Source organism: Crocuta crocuta, unplaced genomic scaffold (assembly GCF_008692635.1).
Source record: "Crocuta crocuta isolate KB4526 unplaced genomic scaffold, BGI_CrCroc_1.0 scaffold93, whole genome shotgun sequence".
Taxonomy (NCBI): domain Eukaryota; kingdom Metazoa; phylum Chordata; class Mammalia; order Carnivora; family Hyaenidae; genus Crocuta; species Crocuta crocuta.
The window spans coordinates 9,400,258-9,413,614 of NW_027529641.1; the positions used below are offsets into that span (position 1 = coordinate 9,400,258).

At 41.2% G+C, this 13,357-nt stretch overlaps 1 protein-coding gene across 1 annotated transcript in view; it reads right to left on the minus strand.

Annotated features, from left to right (window-relative positions):
* The window catches only part of OTUD7A (OTU deubiquitinase 7A), a 153,508-nt gene extending 143,168 nt beyond the window's left edge, over positions 1-10,340 (minus strand). Inside the window, exons 1-2 of the mRNA XM_077762355.1 lie at positions 10,298-10,340; positions 8,488-8,642 (exon numbers count right to left, since the gene is read on the minus strand). Coding sequence (XP_077618481.1) covers positions 8,488-8,638 — 151 coding nt within the window. The 5' untranslated portion in view covers positions 8,639-8,642; positions 10,298-10,340. The remainder of the gene's footprint in view (positions 1-8,487; positions 8,643-10,297) is intronic.
* Between the last annotated feature and the right edge of the window lie 3,017 nt (positions 10,341-13,357).

Genomic DNA, 13,357 nt, shown 5'->3' on the forward strand with positions numbered 1-13,357 from the left:
TTATCAACTCAATTGGTAAATATACAAGCATCTTAAAATATGTGGATAATTTCCATATATATATTTTGGAAAATATAATTCAACTTAGTTGCCATTATTTTCTTTATCTTTGCTATTTCCACAGGATTTGGGAAGATTATACCAAGGACATGTGAGGTGTTAATTTCCACCTAATATTCTTCCTAAATGCAACTTGGCTGTTAAATGAGGATTTTTTTTTCCTATGGGTAGCAACAGAAGTGAGGTCTGGGTACACTCAAAGAATACCTTGGGAGAGATGCGAGGCCTAAAATTCACAGTTATTGTAAAAGTGTGAACGTTGCTTTGTCTCTAAGAAGGGAACTGACACTTCATAAACAATTCATGTGTTTGACCTCCACTCAAAAATCTTTTAAACTAATTTTTAAGGTATTTTAAGTGGCCAGACAGTATTTGGCACCTGATTATTAGCTATTAGTTCTATTTTTAAAATAGCTTTTGTGTTCTTAAAGTAGGATTTTATGTGAAAAGCTAATGAGCTACATCACAAAACCAATTACTAAAACACCCTTCAGTGATTAAACTCTTTTGAGTGCATATAACAATACAAAGTGCTGTTCTACTCTAGAAGGATAGTAAGCATGGAGATAAATGATAGGTGACCTGGCTTTGCAGAAAGAAACTGTCATTAAGTGATACAATTCGGTTCAAATGCTGGTTCTGCTATGTTCTGGGTGTATAACTTCAGGAAGTTTTCTTAGCTTCAGTTTTCTTGAGTATAAAATTTGAAATCTTTTTTTAATTCATTGTGTGGATTAAATGAGACATCACATTTAAAGAGCCTAGCGTCTGGCATATAACAATGTAACATAAATGCTAACTACATTGTCAATGTTATTGTCTTTGATTTTAAGAAATTCTAATCCAGTGAGAAGAAAAGTATGTGATTAATTATAAAATAAGAAAAAACCAAGTAAGTGTTACAATAGACGTCTACAAATATTTGAGGAGTGGCAAGGAATGCCCAATTATTTTCAACTCTTCCTAGAAACTTCTTCCTCCAGATAGCCACATGGTTATTCTTTTATGCCTTAAATCTTTGCTCAGATCCCATTTTTTTATTTGTAAGGCCTTCTCTGACAACCCTAATTAAAAACTGTACCCACATCTATACTTTCTACCTCGTCTCCTTGATATAGTTTTCTCCATAGCACTAACCACTAAAATACTATATAACTTACTTATGCTACTTACTGTCTGTCTCCATGAGGATGAGGATTTTTGTCTGGATGCTCATTGCTGTGTGCCCAGCAGCCAGATCATCCTGACAGACTGGCATGCATTGGGTGTTAGGAGGACACAGTGAGCAAAACCTGCTGTGGTTCCTGCTGTCATAGCACTCATACACCAACCTTGAAAGAGGAGCAGAATCTCAGGAGTGAGTCAGAGTGTATGTCGAGTGAATGGGCAGCACAGGAGCACAGGAACTGAGCTTAAGCTGAAGCACAGAGGTGGATGGTGTGTCTGGGGAAAGAGGTGGTGAAAAACTGCACTGGAGATGAGGTGGAAGGGATAGAATAGGGCAAAGGCTGAAAGGAATTGAATGCCATGTGGGGGAGTTTATTCTGCAGGTAACAGGGGATACTAAAGAATTTGGGGAAACAGAATCATGCAATCTGACCTTATTAAAGAAGGATCAGTTTGCCAGTGTGGAAAGGTGAATGTGAAGGAACCAGACAACCAGGTAAGGATGCACACTTTCACCTGGAGGCATATCAGGGTGCATTTTCTTGGTCTTTATCTCTCTCTATTCTGCTGTCCCTATCCTGTCTTTTTTGTTGCCAGGGACTTGACCAACCTATGCTATTCTTTCTTCTCACTGGCCATCCTCTGTTCTATTGTGACCCACATCACTGTGTGTGTGTTTTAAACTTTTTACTTTGAAAAAATTTAATTAAAACACACAAGAAGTTTAAAAAAACAGTACAGAGACAGCCCATGGAAATTTTCACCCAGCTTCTGCCATCACTGTGAGGTTTTACCCTTAGAAAGATCACAAGGAAAATATTTCATTCTTTGAAACACTGGCTTTGAGAAAAATCTTGACCCAAATAACTCTGAATGAACCCAACATGCATATATAACCATAGTCTTCCCAGTGGTAAAGGCAGCAGACAGGTCCCATCCTGGGTGAGTGGGAGCCAGGACATGGCACCCCATCTCTCCTGCTGAGAGCAGCAGGACACCAGGACAGAATGCAAGGAGCAGCAGCTGGGGACTTAAACGGCTATGTGAGAGCTGGCAGATTAAGGAAGAAACAACAGTTCAAAGTGCCCCAGAACTGGTGGTGAATTGAAGGCTCCCCAATATGAACTCAGTGCAGCCTCAAACTCAGAAATGGCCATTAGCTCCAGTACAGGCCCTCTAGCTCTGGCCCCCAAAGCAGAAAAAGGGTCTCTAATGTTAAGAGAGTGTGTAGAAACCCTTAATTTATCTTAATTTTTTTTTCTCAGTTCTCTAGTGTGACAGACCCCAAGCCATTTTGTGGCAGCAATGGGAGATGGCAGGAAATAAAAACTGGAGACAGGGAAATCTTTTCAACACAAGAGTTTCAGTCCCCAGAGGTGAACCCCATGGCTTTTTTCTGTTTCTGGATTCTGATTCTGATTGCTTAGCTTAGACATAAGCACAGTCAAATCAAGTATGTAGGAATGTGGGGGTAAACAAAGCTCCAGCTTGCTGGAAGACTGGAAGAAGTAGAGTCCCAGGGATCCAGAACTATTGAAACTACAATGAGGCAGGAATTTGGGAAAACAAACCCTTAAAGTTGTTTCTGAACTCTTGGGTTTATCCTTGAGCTGTATATGCATGGATCTGACTCTAAACAGATTCCAGAGTCTTTTGAGTAGTGAAATATGAGACACATTCCTACCCAGGACCCAGATTGGTCACTGGTCAACTAGAGTTGACTTTCAAATCACAATGCACAGACGTCTCAGGGGAACCTGGAACTTCTGATCTGAACTCAACTGGGGCAATTGCCTTCTAAAACAAAAATAACATGTACCATAAATTTAAATAACAGCCATAGTCTCAAAACATAATCTTTATAATGCCAATCCAAATTTACTCACATACAAAAACAAAAACAAAACCAAAAAAAACCAGAGACATCTCAACAGCAATACTGAAATGAAACTGTTATTGGAATTATCTAACAAAGACTACAGAGTGGTTATTGTAAATATTTTAAAACAGGAGAAAAAATATAGAGTTTCAGCAAAGAAATGGAAGATATAAAGAAGAATCAAGTGGAAATATTAGAAATGAAAAAAATTTGGGGCACCTCAGTGGCTCAGTTAGTGAAGCATTTGACTTCAGCTCAGGTCATGATCTCATAGCTCATGAGTTTGAGCCCTGCATTAGGCTCTGTGCTGACAGCTCAAAGCCTGGAAATTGCTTCAGATTTTGTCTCTCTCTCTCTCTCAATCTCTCTCTCTATCTCTCTCTCTCTCCCCCCCCTCCTTCTCTCCCTCCCCTGTTTTCTCTCTCTCTTCTCAAAAATAAATAAACATTAAAAAAAGAAATAAAAAAATTCAACAGCCCAAATAAAAAAACTCATTGGATGGGTTCAGTAACAGAATAGAGATAACAAAGGAAATAGTAAATTTATTAACAGAGCTATAGAAACAATCTAATTGGAACAATAGACAGATGTAAGATTGAGAAAGAAAATGAATAGAACTGTAGTGAACTGAGAATGATAATAAATTCTAAGACTCATATCAGCTAAGTCTCAGGAGAAGAGAAAAATGTGGATTAGAAAAATAATGGCTGACAGCCTGGTTTCGTATTAGAAGGAAATCAATATAATCTATTTCAGTCACACTTTAAAGAAGGAATAAACATTGGGGTGCCTGGGTGGCTTAGTCGGTTAAGCATCAGACTTTGGCTCAGGTCATGATCTCATGGTTTGTGAGTTCAAGCTCCACACTGGGCTCTATGCTGGCAGTTTGGAGCCTGAAGCCTGCTTTGGATTCTATGTGTTCCTCACCCTCTGCCCCTCCCCTGCTCACACTCTGTCTCAAAAATAAATAAGCATTAAATTTTTCTAAAAAAAGAAGGAAAAAACACTCGATCATATCAATTGTATAGAAAATGGATTTGAAAAACTTAACATTGTATTCATGATAAAACTCTCAGCAAACTAGGAACAGAAAAGACTATTCTCCACCTTATAAAGAACTATCTACAAAAACCTACGTCTATTTTACATAATGGTGAAAGATTGATGGGGGGACTGCTTCCCCTCTAAGATCAAGAACAAGGCAAGGTTGCTCTGTTTCACCACTACCATTCAACCTTTTCCTGGAAGTCCCAGCCAATGCAATAGGTCAAGAAAAATGAATAAAAGGCATACACATTAGAAAGGAAGAAATAAAATTCCCCCTATTCAGAGATAACATGACTGCCTATGTAGAAAATCCAAAGGAATACACACACACACGCATACACATGCACACACATGCATGAGGGTGCACACACACACATATACCCTAGAACAAATAATTGAATTTAGTAAGATTGTAGGATACAAGGGCAACACACAAAAATCAATTATATTTTTCAATGCTAGCAATGAACAATTAGAAACTGAAATTTAAAAAATAATACCATTTACAATAGCTAAAAAACCCCTATATATAAATCTGTCAAACATATATAGGATTTATAGTCTAAAAGCTACAAAATGTGGATGAAAGAAATCAAAGAAGTCCTATATAAATGTAAAGTATGGCTATACTGACATCATAGAGTGTAAGGCAAAACATAGGATTGATTTACAGATTTAACATAAGTCCAATCAAAATCCCAGCAGGAAATTTTATAAAGAGACATAAGGCAATGCTCATATTTATATGGAAAGGCAAAGGTAATGAAATAGTTGAAATGCTTTTGAAAAAGAAAAAGAAGGGGCGCCTGGGTGGCTTAGTCGGTTAAGCGTCTGACTTTTGCTTAGGTCATGATCTCGCAGTTCGTGGGTTCGAGCCCCGCGTCAGGCTCTGTGCTGACTGCCAGCTCAGAGCCTGGAGCCTGTTTCAGTCTGTGACTCCCTCTCTCTCTGACCCTCCCCTGCTCACGCTGTCTCTCTCTCTCTCTCTCTCCTAGAAATAAATAAAACATTTAAAAAAAAGAAAAAGAAAAAGAAGGTTGTAAGAATTGTGCTGATTTTAAGACTCACCATAAAGTTTTACTACTCAAGATGGCAAGTATGGGCAGAGGAATAGACATGTTGATCAATGGAATCAATGGAATAGAATCACCATCAAGAAATAGCTTCCCACAGATACAGTTAATTGGTTTTTGACAAATGCACAAAGTCAATTCAACGGAGGAGGAAGGATGAGCATTTCAACAAATGGTGTTAAAAAAATTGGACTCCCATATGTATACAAATTAACTCTCTCCCAAATCTCACATGTCATATGAAAATCCACTCACTCCAAAAATGAGTTGGAGACCTAAAGTATAAAACTTATAAGAGACCATTTAGGAGAAAAGCTTCATGACCTTCACGCAAAGGTTCTTAGATATGTCACCTGAAATGTCACCCTTGTAAGAAGAAAATGATAAATTGGACTTCATCAAGATTAAAAACTTTTGCTCTGCAAAGGAAACTGGCAAGTGGATAAAAAAAATCAAGCACAGACTGGAGGAGAATATTTGCAAATCTCATCTCTGACAAAGGATTTATTCTTGGAATATATAAAGAACTCTCAAAATTCCATTGTAAGAAATCAAATAACTCCACTTAGAAATAGGCCAAAGAACTGAATGAACATTTCACCAGAGAAGATACAGATAGAGAATAATAACAAAAAATTGAACATCATTAGTCAGTAGGGAAATGAAAACTAAAGCATTTTAAAGGGAATGATAAAGGGAAATATCAATCCACACCTATGAGAATCATGAAAATAATAATAATGAAAAAATAAATACCATTGCTGGTGGAAATGCAAAATGGTTCAGTGCTCTGGAAAACAGTTCGACAAGTTCTTTTTTTAAATTTTTTTAAATGTTTATTATTATTGCGACAGAGAGAAACACAGCATGAGTCGGAGAGGGGCAGAGAGAGAGGGAGACACAGAATCCGAAACAGGCCCCAGGCTCTGAGTTGTCAGCACAGAGCCTGATGCGGGGCTCAAACCCACAAACTGTGAGATCATGACCTGAGCCGAAGTCGGATGCTCAACCAACTGAGCCACCCAGGCGCCCCTGTTCAACAAGTTCTTGTAAAGCTAAACATACAGTCACCATATGAACCAGCAAATCCCACTTCTCTGTGTTCACCCTGGAAAAATTTCAACTGTGTTCACAAAAACCCTGGTTCTCAGATGTTTATAGCAGCTCTAGTCATAACTGCCCCAAATGGGAAGTGACTGAAATGATCTTGCACAGGTGACTGGAAAGCAAATTGTGGTCCACTCTCTAGAATGGGTAGCACTTAGCATTATAGAGGGACAAATGCCACACACAACTTGGATGAATCTCAAAATAATTATGCTGAGTCAACAGAAGCCAGTTTCAAAAGATTAGGTTCTGTGTGATGCCATTTCTATGGCACTCTTGAAAAGACACAAAGCTAACATGACAGGAAACCGAGCATTGGCTGCCAGTGGATGGGGTGGGAGAGGGCATAACCATCAAATAGAGGGAGAGGGTGGACTAGGGGTGGGAAATGAGGTGGTTCTTTTGTCTGAGAGTAGTAATAGTAACATAAATCTATGCATGTTGGGGCACCTGGGTGGCTCAGTTGGTTAAGTGTCCGACTCTTGACTTCAGCTCAGGTCATGATCTTACAGTTTGTGGGTTTGGGTCCCACATTGTTCTCTACACTGACAGTGCACAGCCTGCTTGGGGTTTCTCTCTCTCTCTCAAAATAAATAAATAAACTTAAAAAAGTAAATCTACACATGTGTTAAAATTCTTAGCACTGTACCTCAAAAGGTCAATTTTTCAGTATTTTCATTTAAAAGATAAAATTAAGGAAGAAAAAAGCTGACAATTCTCATTTCCTATTTAAGGCTATCTAGATATTAAGTGCAATGTCAGTGTCAGTTACTGAGGCTGCAATAACAAAGGGAATTGTCTTCAACTGTTTTTTGTTTATTTGTTTGTTTGTCTTTTTTTCGACTGTTTTTTGAGCCTCTGCTACATGCAGGTCACTCCACCAAGCATTTGACATCACATAATCACTCTGGAAGGTGGGTTAGGCTTGATTTACAGAAAAAAAACTGAGGTTAAGGAAAGAAAATAATCTGCCCTATGTGTCGCAGCCAGTAAGTGGCTGGGTCTGGATTTGGCCCCAGCTCTGACTGATAACGTCATTCTGACTGCCTCTCTGCACTGTTGCTCAGTTCAGAACAACAGAAACACAGACAGAGGATCCGACTATTGGAAGATGAGAATTGTACTTTGACGTATGTATGTCAAAAATGTTTGCTAAGCACATTTTATTCTGAGCCCTGAGTTTGTTTGACATTCTTGGAGCTTCAGGGAAAGTTAAAACCTGCGCTCTTACTACTGCCCTATTGCCATTATATTAGAACCCTTGAAGAACTGGTTCTTAATTTTCACTAAGATTAAGTAGTTACCTTGATCCTAGTGAAAATCCTTCTCACCATTCCCACAAATGTACAGTAATCCAATTGTTTCCTAGGTGAATTAAGGGATAACAGTGACCTACGATGCTTAACCAAGAATTAGCTAATACCATAAACAGTGGTTTATACATTTGAAGCCAAGGGTAATCATTTAAAGATTCCCTCATGCATTTGTTTGTTCTGAGAAATTTTAATAGCCTCTTCCCACATTTTACCCCTACACATACACACACACACACACACACACACACACACACACACACCCCAAAGATTTTGAAAATACACGAAGTAAATCCACTTTAGAGCCTGAAGTAAAAATTGCACATTTTTCATGTAACAATTTTTCATCTACACGTAAGGCTTGAAGATGAATTCTGGCTTCTTGCATATGAATTATTACTACGTATTTTACTGGCTGCTAGGTGGTTTTTCTTTATCAAAAACTTTGGCCTAAGTATTTTGTCTCAGTGAAGATAGAGATAAGAAATGCTCAGGTTCCCAATAAAAGTATTTTCTTGAATGTTCTGTAATTTCTGCTCTATGGAATATAGTTCCTTTAAAAAAGTGATTTCCAATAAATTTTGACTATCTTTAAGCTTTAATGCAAAGCTGAGCTAATCATCCCTTTTGCACTATTACTGTAGAGAGTCGAGTAATCTATTCCACACTCAAAATAAAGCCAAGAATAACAAAAATAATTTTATCAACATCCCTCCCCCCCACCTTTTTTAAGAGTCCAGGTGCCACCATTGCCAGAGAACAAAAATCTTCTTATCTTTTATCACTAGGTTCGAAGGTAGTTATGCCAAGAAAGTGGCATGGGATGAAGAGGCCAGCTTACCTTCCAGCAGGTCTCTGGCCAGACCAGGTTCTGCCCCCGTGGACCGAACAAAGTCTGACAGGACTGCGTCCATATCAAGAGTCATAGGATCATGTAGAAGGGCTGCCCAACACTCAGCCGAGGTGGGGTTTGGAAGCAGGCTAGAAACCATCCATCTGCAAGACACAAGAGGGAAGTCACAGTGCTGTAAGTGGAGATTTAAGTGACAAAAGTGCACGTGAGTGAGAATACACACAGAGATGTAGAGAAGCCATTTCTGCCTGCTTGGGATAACTGCTCCATTCTTTATATAAGACACTGAATAAAACTCAAACTCAAGTGTCATCCCTCTGAGTGAGCCCTATGAGAGGGAGGCATTATGGACTACAGTGTTTCCAACCTTATGTTCTGTCACCTCCAATGACAGCTGATTGACAAGAAGCTAGACTAGATTCTTTAAAAAAAAAAAAATCAAACACCTGGGGCTTCTGGGTGGCTCAGTTGGATGAGCTTCTATTCTTTGCCTCAGGTCATGATCTCACAGTTTTGTGAGTTCAAGCCCCACTGGCAGAGTGGAGCCTGCTTGGGATTCTCTCTCTCTCTGCCTCTCCCCCACTTATGCTGTCTCCATCTGTCTCAAAATAAATAAATAAAAACTTTTTAAAAAATCAAACACCTGAATACACGTTGACTAACTTGGAATTACTCTCAATTTCCAATCCTCTTCAAGTTACCCAAACATGTAACACTTCCACAATGTAACTATGTCGCCCACCAGATCCCAATTACAGGCTTTATGAGTGTGACAACCCACCCCCTCAGCTATCACCCCCCACTTGGCTCTTAGGAAGGAGTCCACACAATCCAGAGTCAACTGAAATACCAAACTTGCTGAAATGTCTGCTAAGCTATCTGTCATCTCTCCAAGAACCGTCATAGTCACAGCAACAGCCAAACAAAACTCATAAAGATGCTAGATATCCTAGGTGGGATAATCCCAGTTAGAAAGGTACAACAGACCTCCACAGGAGGCACCAACCAATTTCCAGCACATGGCATGTGAGGCTCACACTGGTGAACCAGTGCTGGGCCACTGTGGAGACCTGGTTAAGGCTGACAGAGTAGAAATGCATCCCTGTGTTTGCATACATAAAGGGTGGCCAAATTATGGCCCAGGGCCATGTGTGACCCCCATCTGTTTCTGTAAATAAAATTGTATTGGAACACAGCTACATCCACTTACCTACACGTTGTCTCTGGTTGTTTTTGCACATGGCTGAGTTGAGCAGTTAACACAGAGACCACAAGGCCCACAAAACTAAAACCATTTACTATCTGGACTATTACCGAAAGTTTGCTGAGCCCACTGTAGATGTTATACTGATAATAAAAGGCCATGGGAAATTTTATACTGCCATTAAGTAAGCATATAATTATGTTATTAATTTTATTTGTTGTGGGGTGAGTTCAAACCCTATGCTATTGCTGAGTGTCCTTGTTCCTTCTTTCCAGATAACCACTTACATGCTCTGCTCTGTGGGCCAGATTCTCTGACAACTGCTGCTGCTTTAGAGCCAGGCACTCTGGCCTAATCTGAGCCCCAGACCTGCTGCTCTGGTGAGCTGTGACATTCTGTCTAACCTCTCTGTGGACCTCTGAATTTTTAAGGGGGAATAAGCTCATCTAAGGTTCCAGACCATTAGGATGGGGGATCAGGCAGGAAGGTGTGTGACCTCAGAGATGTTCACTGTTTTTACACCATCTTGCACATGGCTCTTAGTTGGGTTGAATTTTTGGTTGGTGTTGCTAGAAAGTAAGAAAACTATTTGACCTGATGTATATGGTACCAATTAGGAGATTGCCTTCTTCCTTCTCTCCACGTACTCCACGTCCTTGGCTGGTGGAGCTCTTCTTTTGTTACTTCCACCTGGGGGACAAATCAGAAAATAAGAACGTGTTATTCTCCTTATACGCAGACAGAGTTGAAGGCTTTGCTTTCTTTCACATGAGGCTGCATCTGAGGCACTGTCAACTGTCTGTGGCCTGCCCCTGCCTCACTGGGCCCCATAGCACCTGCCCACCAGCCAACCATCAGCTCCTGCATTCAGGTGGCTTCTGCAAGTGAAGGCGTATCTCAATTTACTTCATTTTATCAGGTATCTACATTTCAAAGAATATCCCTTTCACAGTACAGAGCTGTTTTAAATCTTGCTACTAACACCTTGCTAATACATTTAACCTTAGCTGATTTTTTATTGTGAAAACATATACATAACATGAAATTTACCATTTTAACCTTTTTGAAGTATACAGTTCAGTGGTATTAACATTCACCCTGCTGTGCAAATATCACCACCATTATCTCTAGAATATTTTCATCTTCCCCTGTACCCATTAAACATGAACTCCCCCTTTCTCTCCCATCCCCAGCTCCTGGCAGCCACTGTCCGACTTATGAGTTTGACATCTCTATGTAAGTCATATAAGCGGATCCTATATTTGTCCTTTTGTGACTGGTTTATTTTGCTCAAGCATAATGGATTCAAGGTTCATGTGTGTTGTGGGATGTCAGAATTTCTTTCCTTTTTAAGGCTTGTCTTGGTCTGTTTGGGCTGCTGGAACAAAATACCACAGACTGGATGGTAAACTATAGACATTTATTTCTAACTGTTCTGGAGGCTGGGAAGTCCAAGACCAAGGTGTTGGCAGAGCCAGTGCCTGGTGAGGTCCCACTTCCTGACTTCTCTCACAGAACTGAGAGAATGAACTCTAGTCTCTCTCTCCTTCTTGTAAGGACACTAATACCATCATGGGGGCTCCATCCTCATGACTTAGTCTAGACTTCATTACTTTCTGACAGACCAACCTCCTGATATACCACATTAGGGGTTAGAGCTTCAATATATTAATTCTGGGGGGACATGCAGATGCAGTCCACAATAAGGCTGAATAATATTCCTTTGCATGGATATGCCACATTTTGTTTATTTGTTCATCTGTAGCTGGATGCTTATGTTGTTTCCATCTTTTGGTTATTGGGAGTAATTCAGTCGAAATCATTTTTATGCTCATACAGGTCACCATGCTGTGACCACGACAAGCTTTCACCAGTGTTAGAGTGCAGATTTATGCCTACTACCTCCTCCTCTGTATCTTGTCCTCCATGCAGAGATTAAAGAGTGGGTTTAAAATACATTTTTTGACCACATTCAAATATAACCATTTGCATGGCAAAAAGTTACTCTATCTGCTTGAAGACTTCTCTTTTAAGCTTAATGCCCCCCTGACCCCGCCCCCCCCCAGACACGAGGGCCTCATATTCAGGCACTGTGATGACATGTGAGGATTGGGCCATGGGGATACAGGCTCCTGGCCTCCTTGGCCACCCTTACTTACCCCGTTGCCCCATGCCACCTCTTCAAGTGCACTGCTGAGCCCCTCAACCTACCTTTCATGGGCCCACATACCCATACTGCTTAGTACTATTGGTGTGAGGTTCAGGGGGGCCATGCCCTGACTCTGCAATCCTCATTCCTATGCATCTTGGCTGTGGGACAGAACTCCTCTGAAGGTCTCACCCTGGGAACAGTGGTGTGTCGAGCTATTCTCACTCTGATTTTTTCTTAAGAGAGGCAGTGCAGCATGGATATAGAAGCTTGGCCTGGATTCAGTCTCTTGGTACCACAGTGGCTCCATCACTACTGCCTGTATGCCCTTGGGCATGCACTCAGTCTTTGACCTGGTGAATAAGGACCCTGTCTGTTGTAATAGCCCAGGGTTGTTCTGTCTCAGAAAAGAGAGAAGAGCATTTTTCTAACTGCTATGTGAAAACTGATAAGAAATGAAACTCAGGTTCCTTCTGTTGTCTTATTTCTACATGTGTGCATCTGCTACTCTTTGGCTTCTGAGCAGCTCCATGAGGCAGACCACAGTGGGTGGAGTATACAGCTGAGGGGCAGCATTCCGCTCCCCGCCCCCCGCCCCCCAAGGGTTTTAGCGATCAATCTTTTTTAAGGTTTATTTTTATTTATTTTTGAGAGACAGAGAGTGAGCAGGGGAGGGGCAGAGAGAGAGGCAGACAAAATCCCAAGCAAGCTCTGCGTTGTCAGTGTAGAGCCAGACGTGGGGCTTAAACTCACGAAGTGTGAGTCCATGACCTGAGCCAAAATCAAGAGTTGGATGCTTAACTGACTGAACCACCCAAGAGGCCCTAGTGAAGGGTCTTAACAGGCCTTGTGGGGGAAGGCCCGTGGCCAGCTATCTTCCTGGGGCTACCTGTGTGCCTCTAGGGTGGGCTGCAGCCTCTGTGCTGGCTGGTCATAGGCCAGCAGGTCAGTGGCAACTGTCTGAACACCAGATTCCTACCTAAGCATTTTTCTAAAAACTATTTTGTTGAGCATCCTCCACATTGAATAGGTATTTTTATTATTCTTCTTTACGAGTAAGGTGATGGAGGTTTGGAGAAGGGAAGAGCTGGGGGTTGAGGGTCACTGTGAAGATGTGCCTGGTTTACACATGAGGTCCTCTTCCTCTTGCTCCGAGTCATTCACCTTCCCTTCAGGCATCAAGGCTGGGCTGACCGTGGGGCCCAGAGGCTCTTCCCATGCTGATCTCTCCCACAGCAGCCTGGCCTATCCTGCCCTTCTTCCAGTCTCTGGCCCCCTGCTTGCCAGGCTCTGGGCTCTCTGAGGTCACACTCCTGGGAGAGCTTTCCGCACAAGTGTGCTCTCTTGGCTGGCTCTCACTGAGAATGTTCCTCATGTGGCTCCCTTTAGAGTCCTGCCTCATTGTGGCAAGGCTGTGTGCTTGACCCCTGTCCAATCCCCAGCCATGCTCTGTCCCAGTGGTGTCCACTTAATTTCTGTGACAGTGTAAGCTATCAAGCCACCAC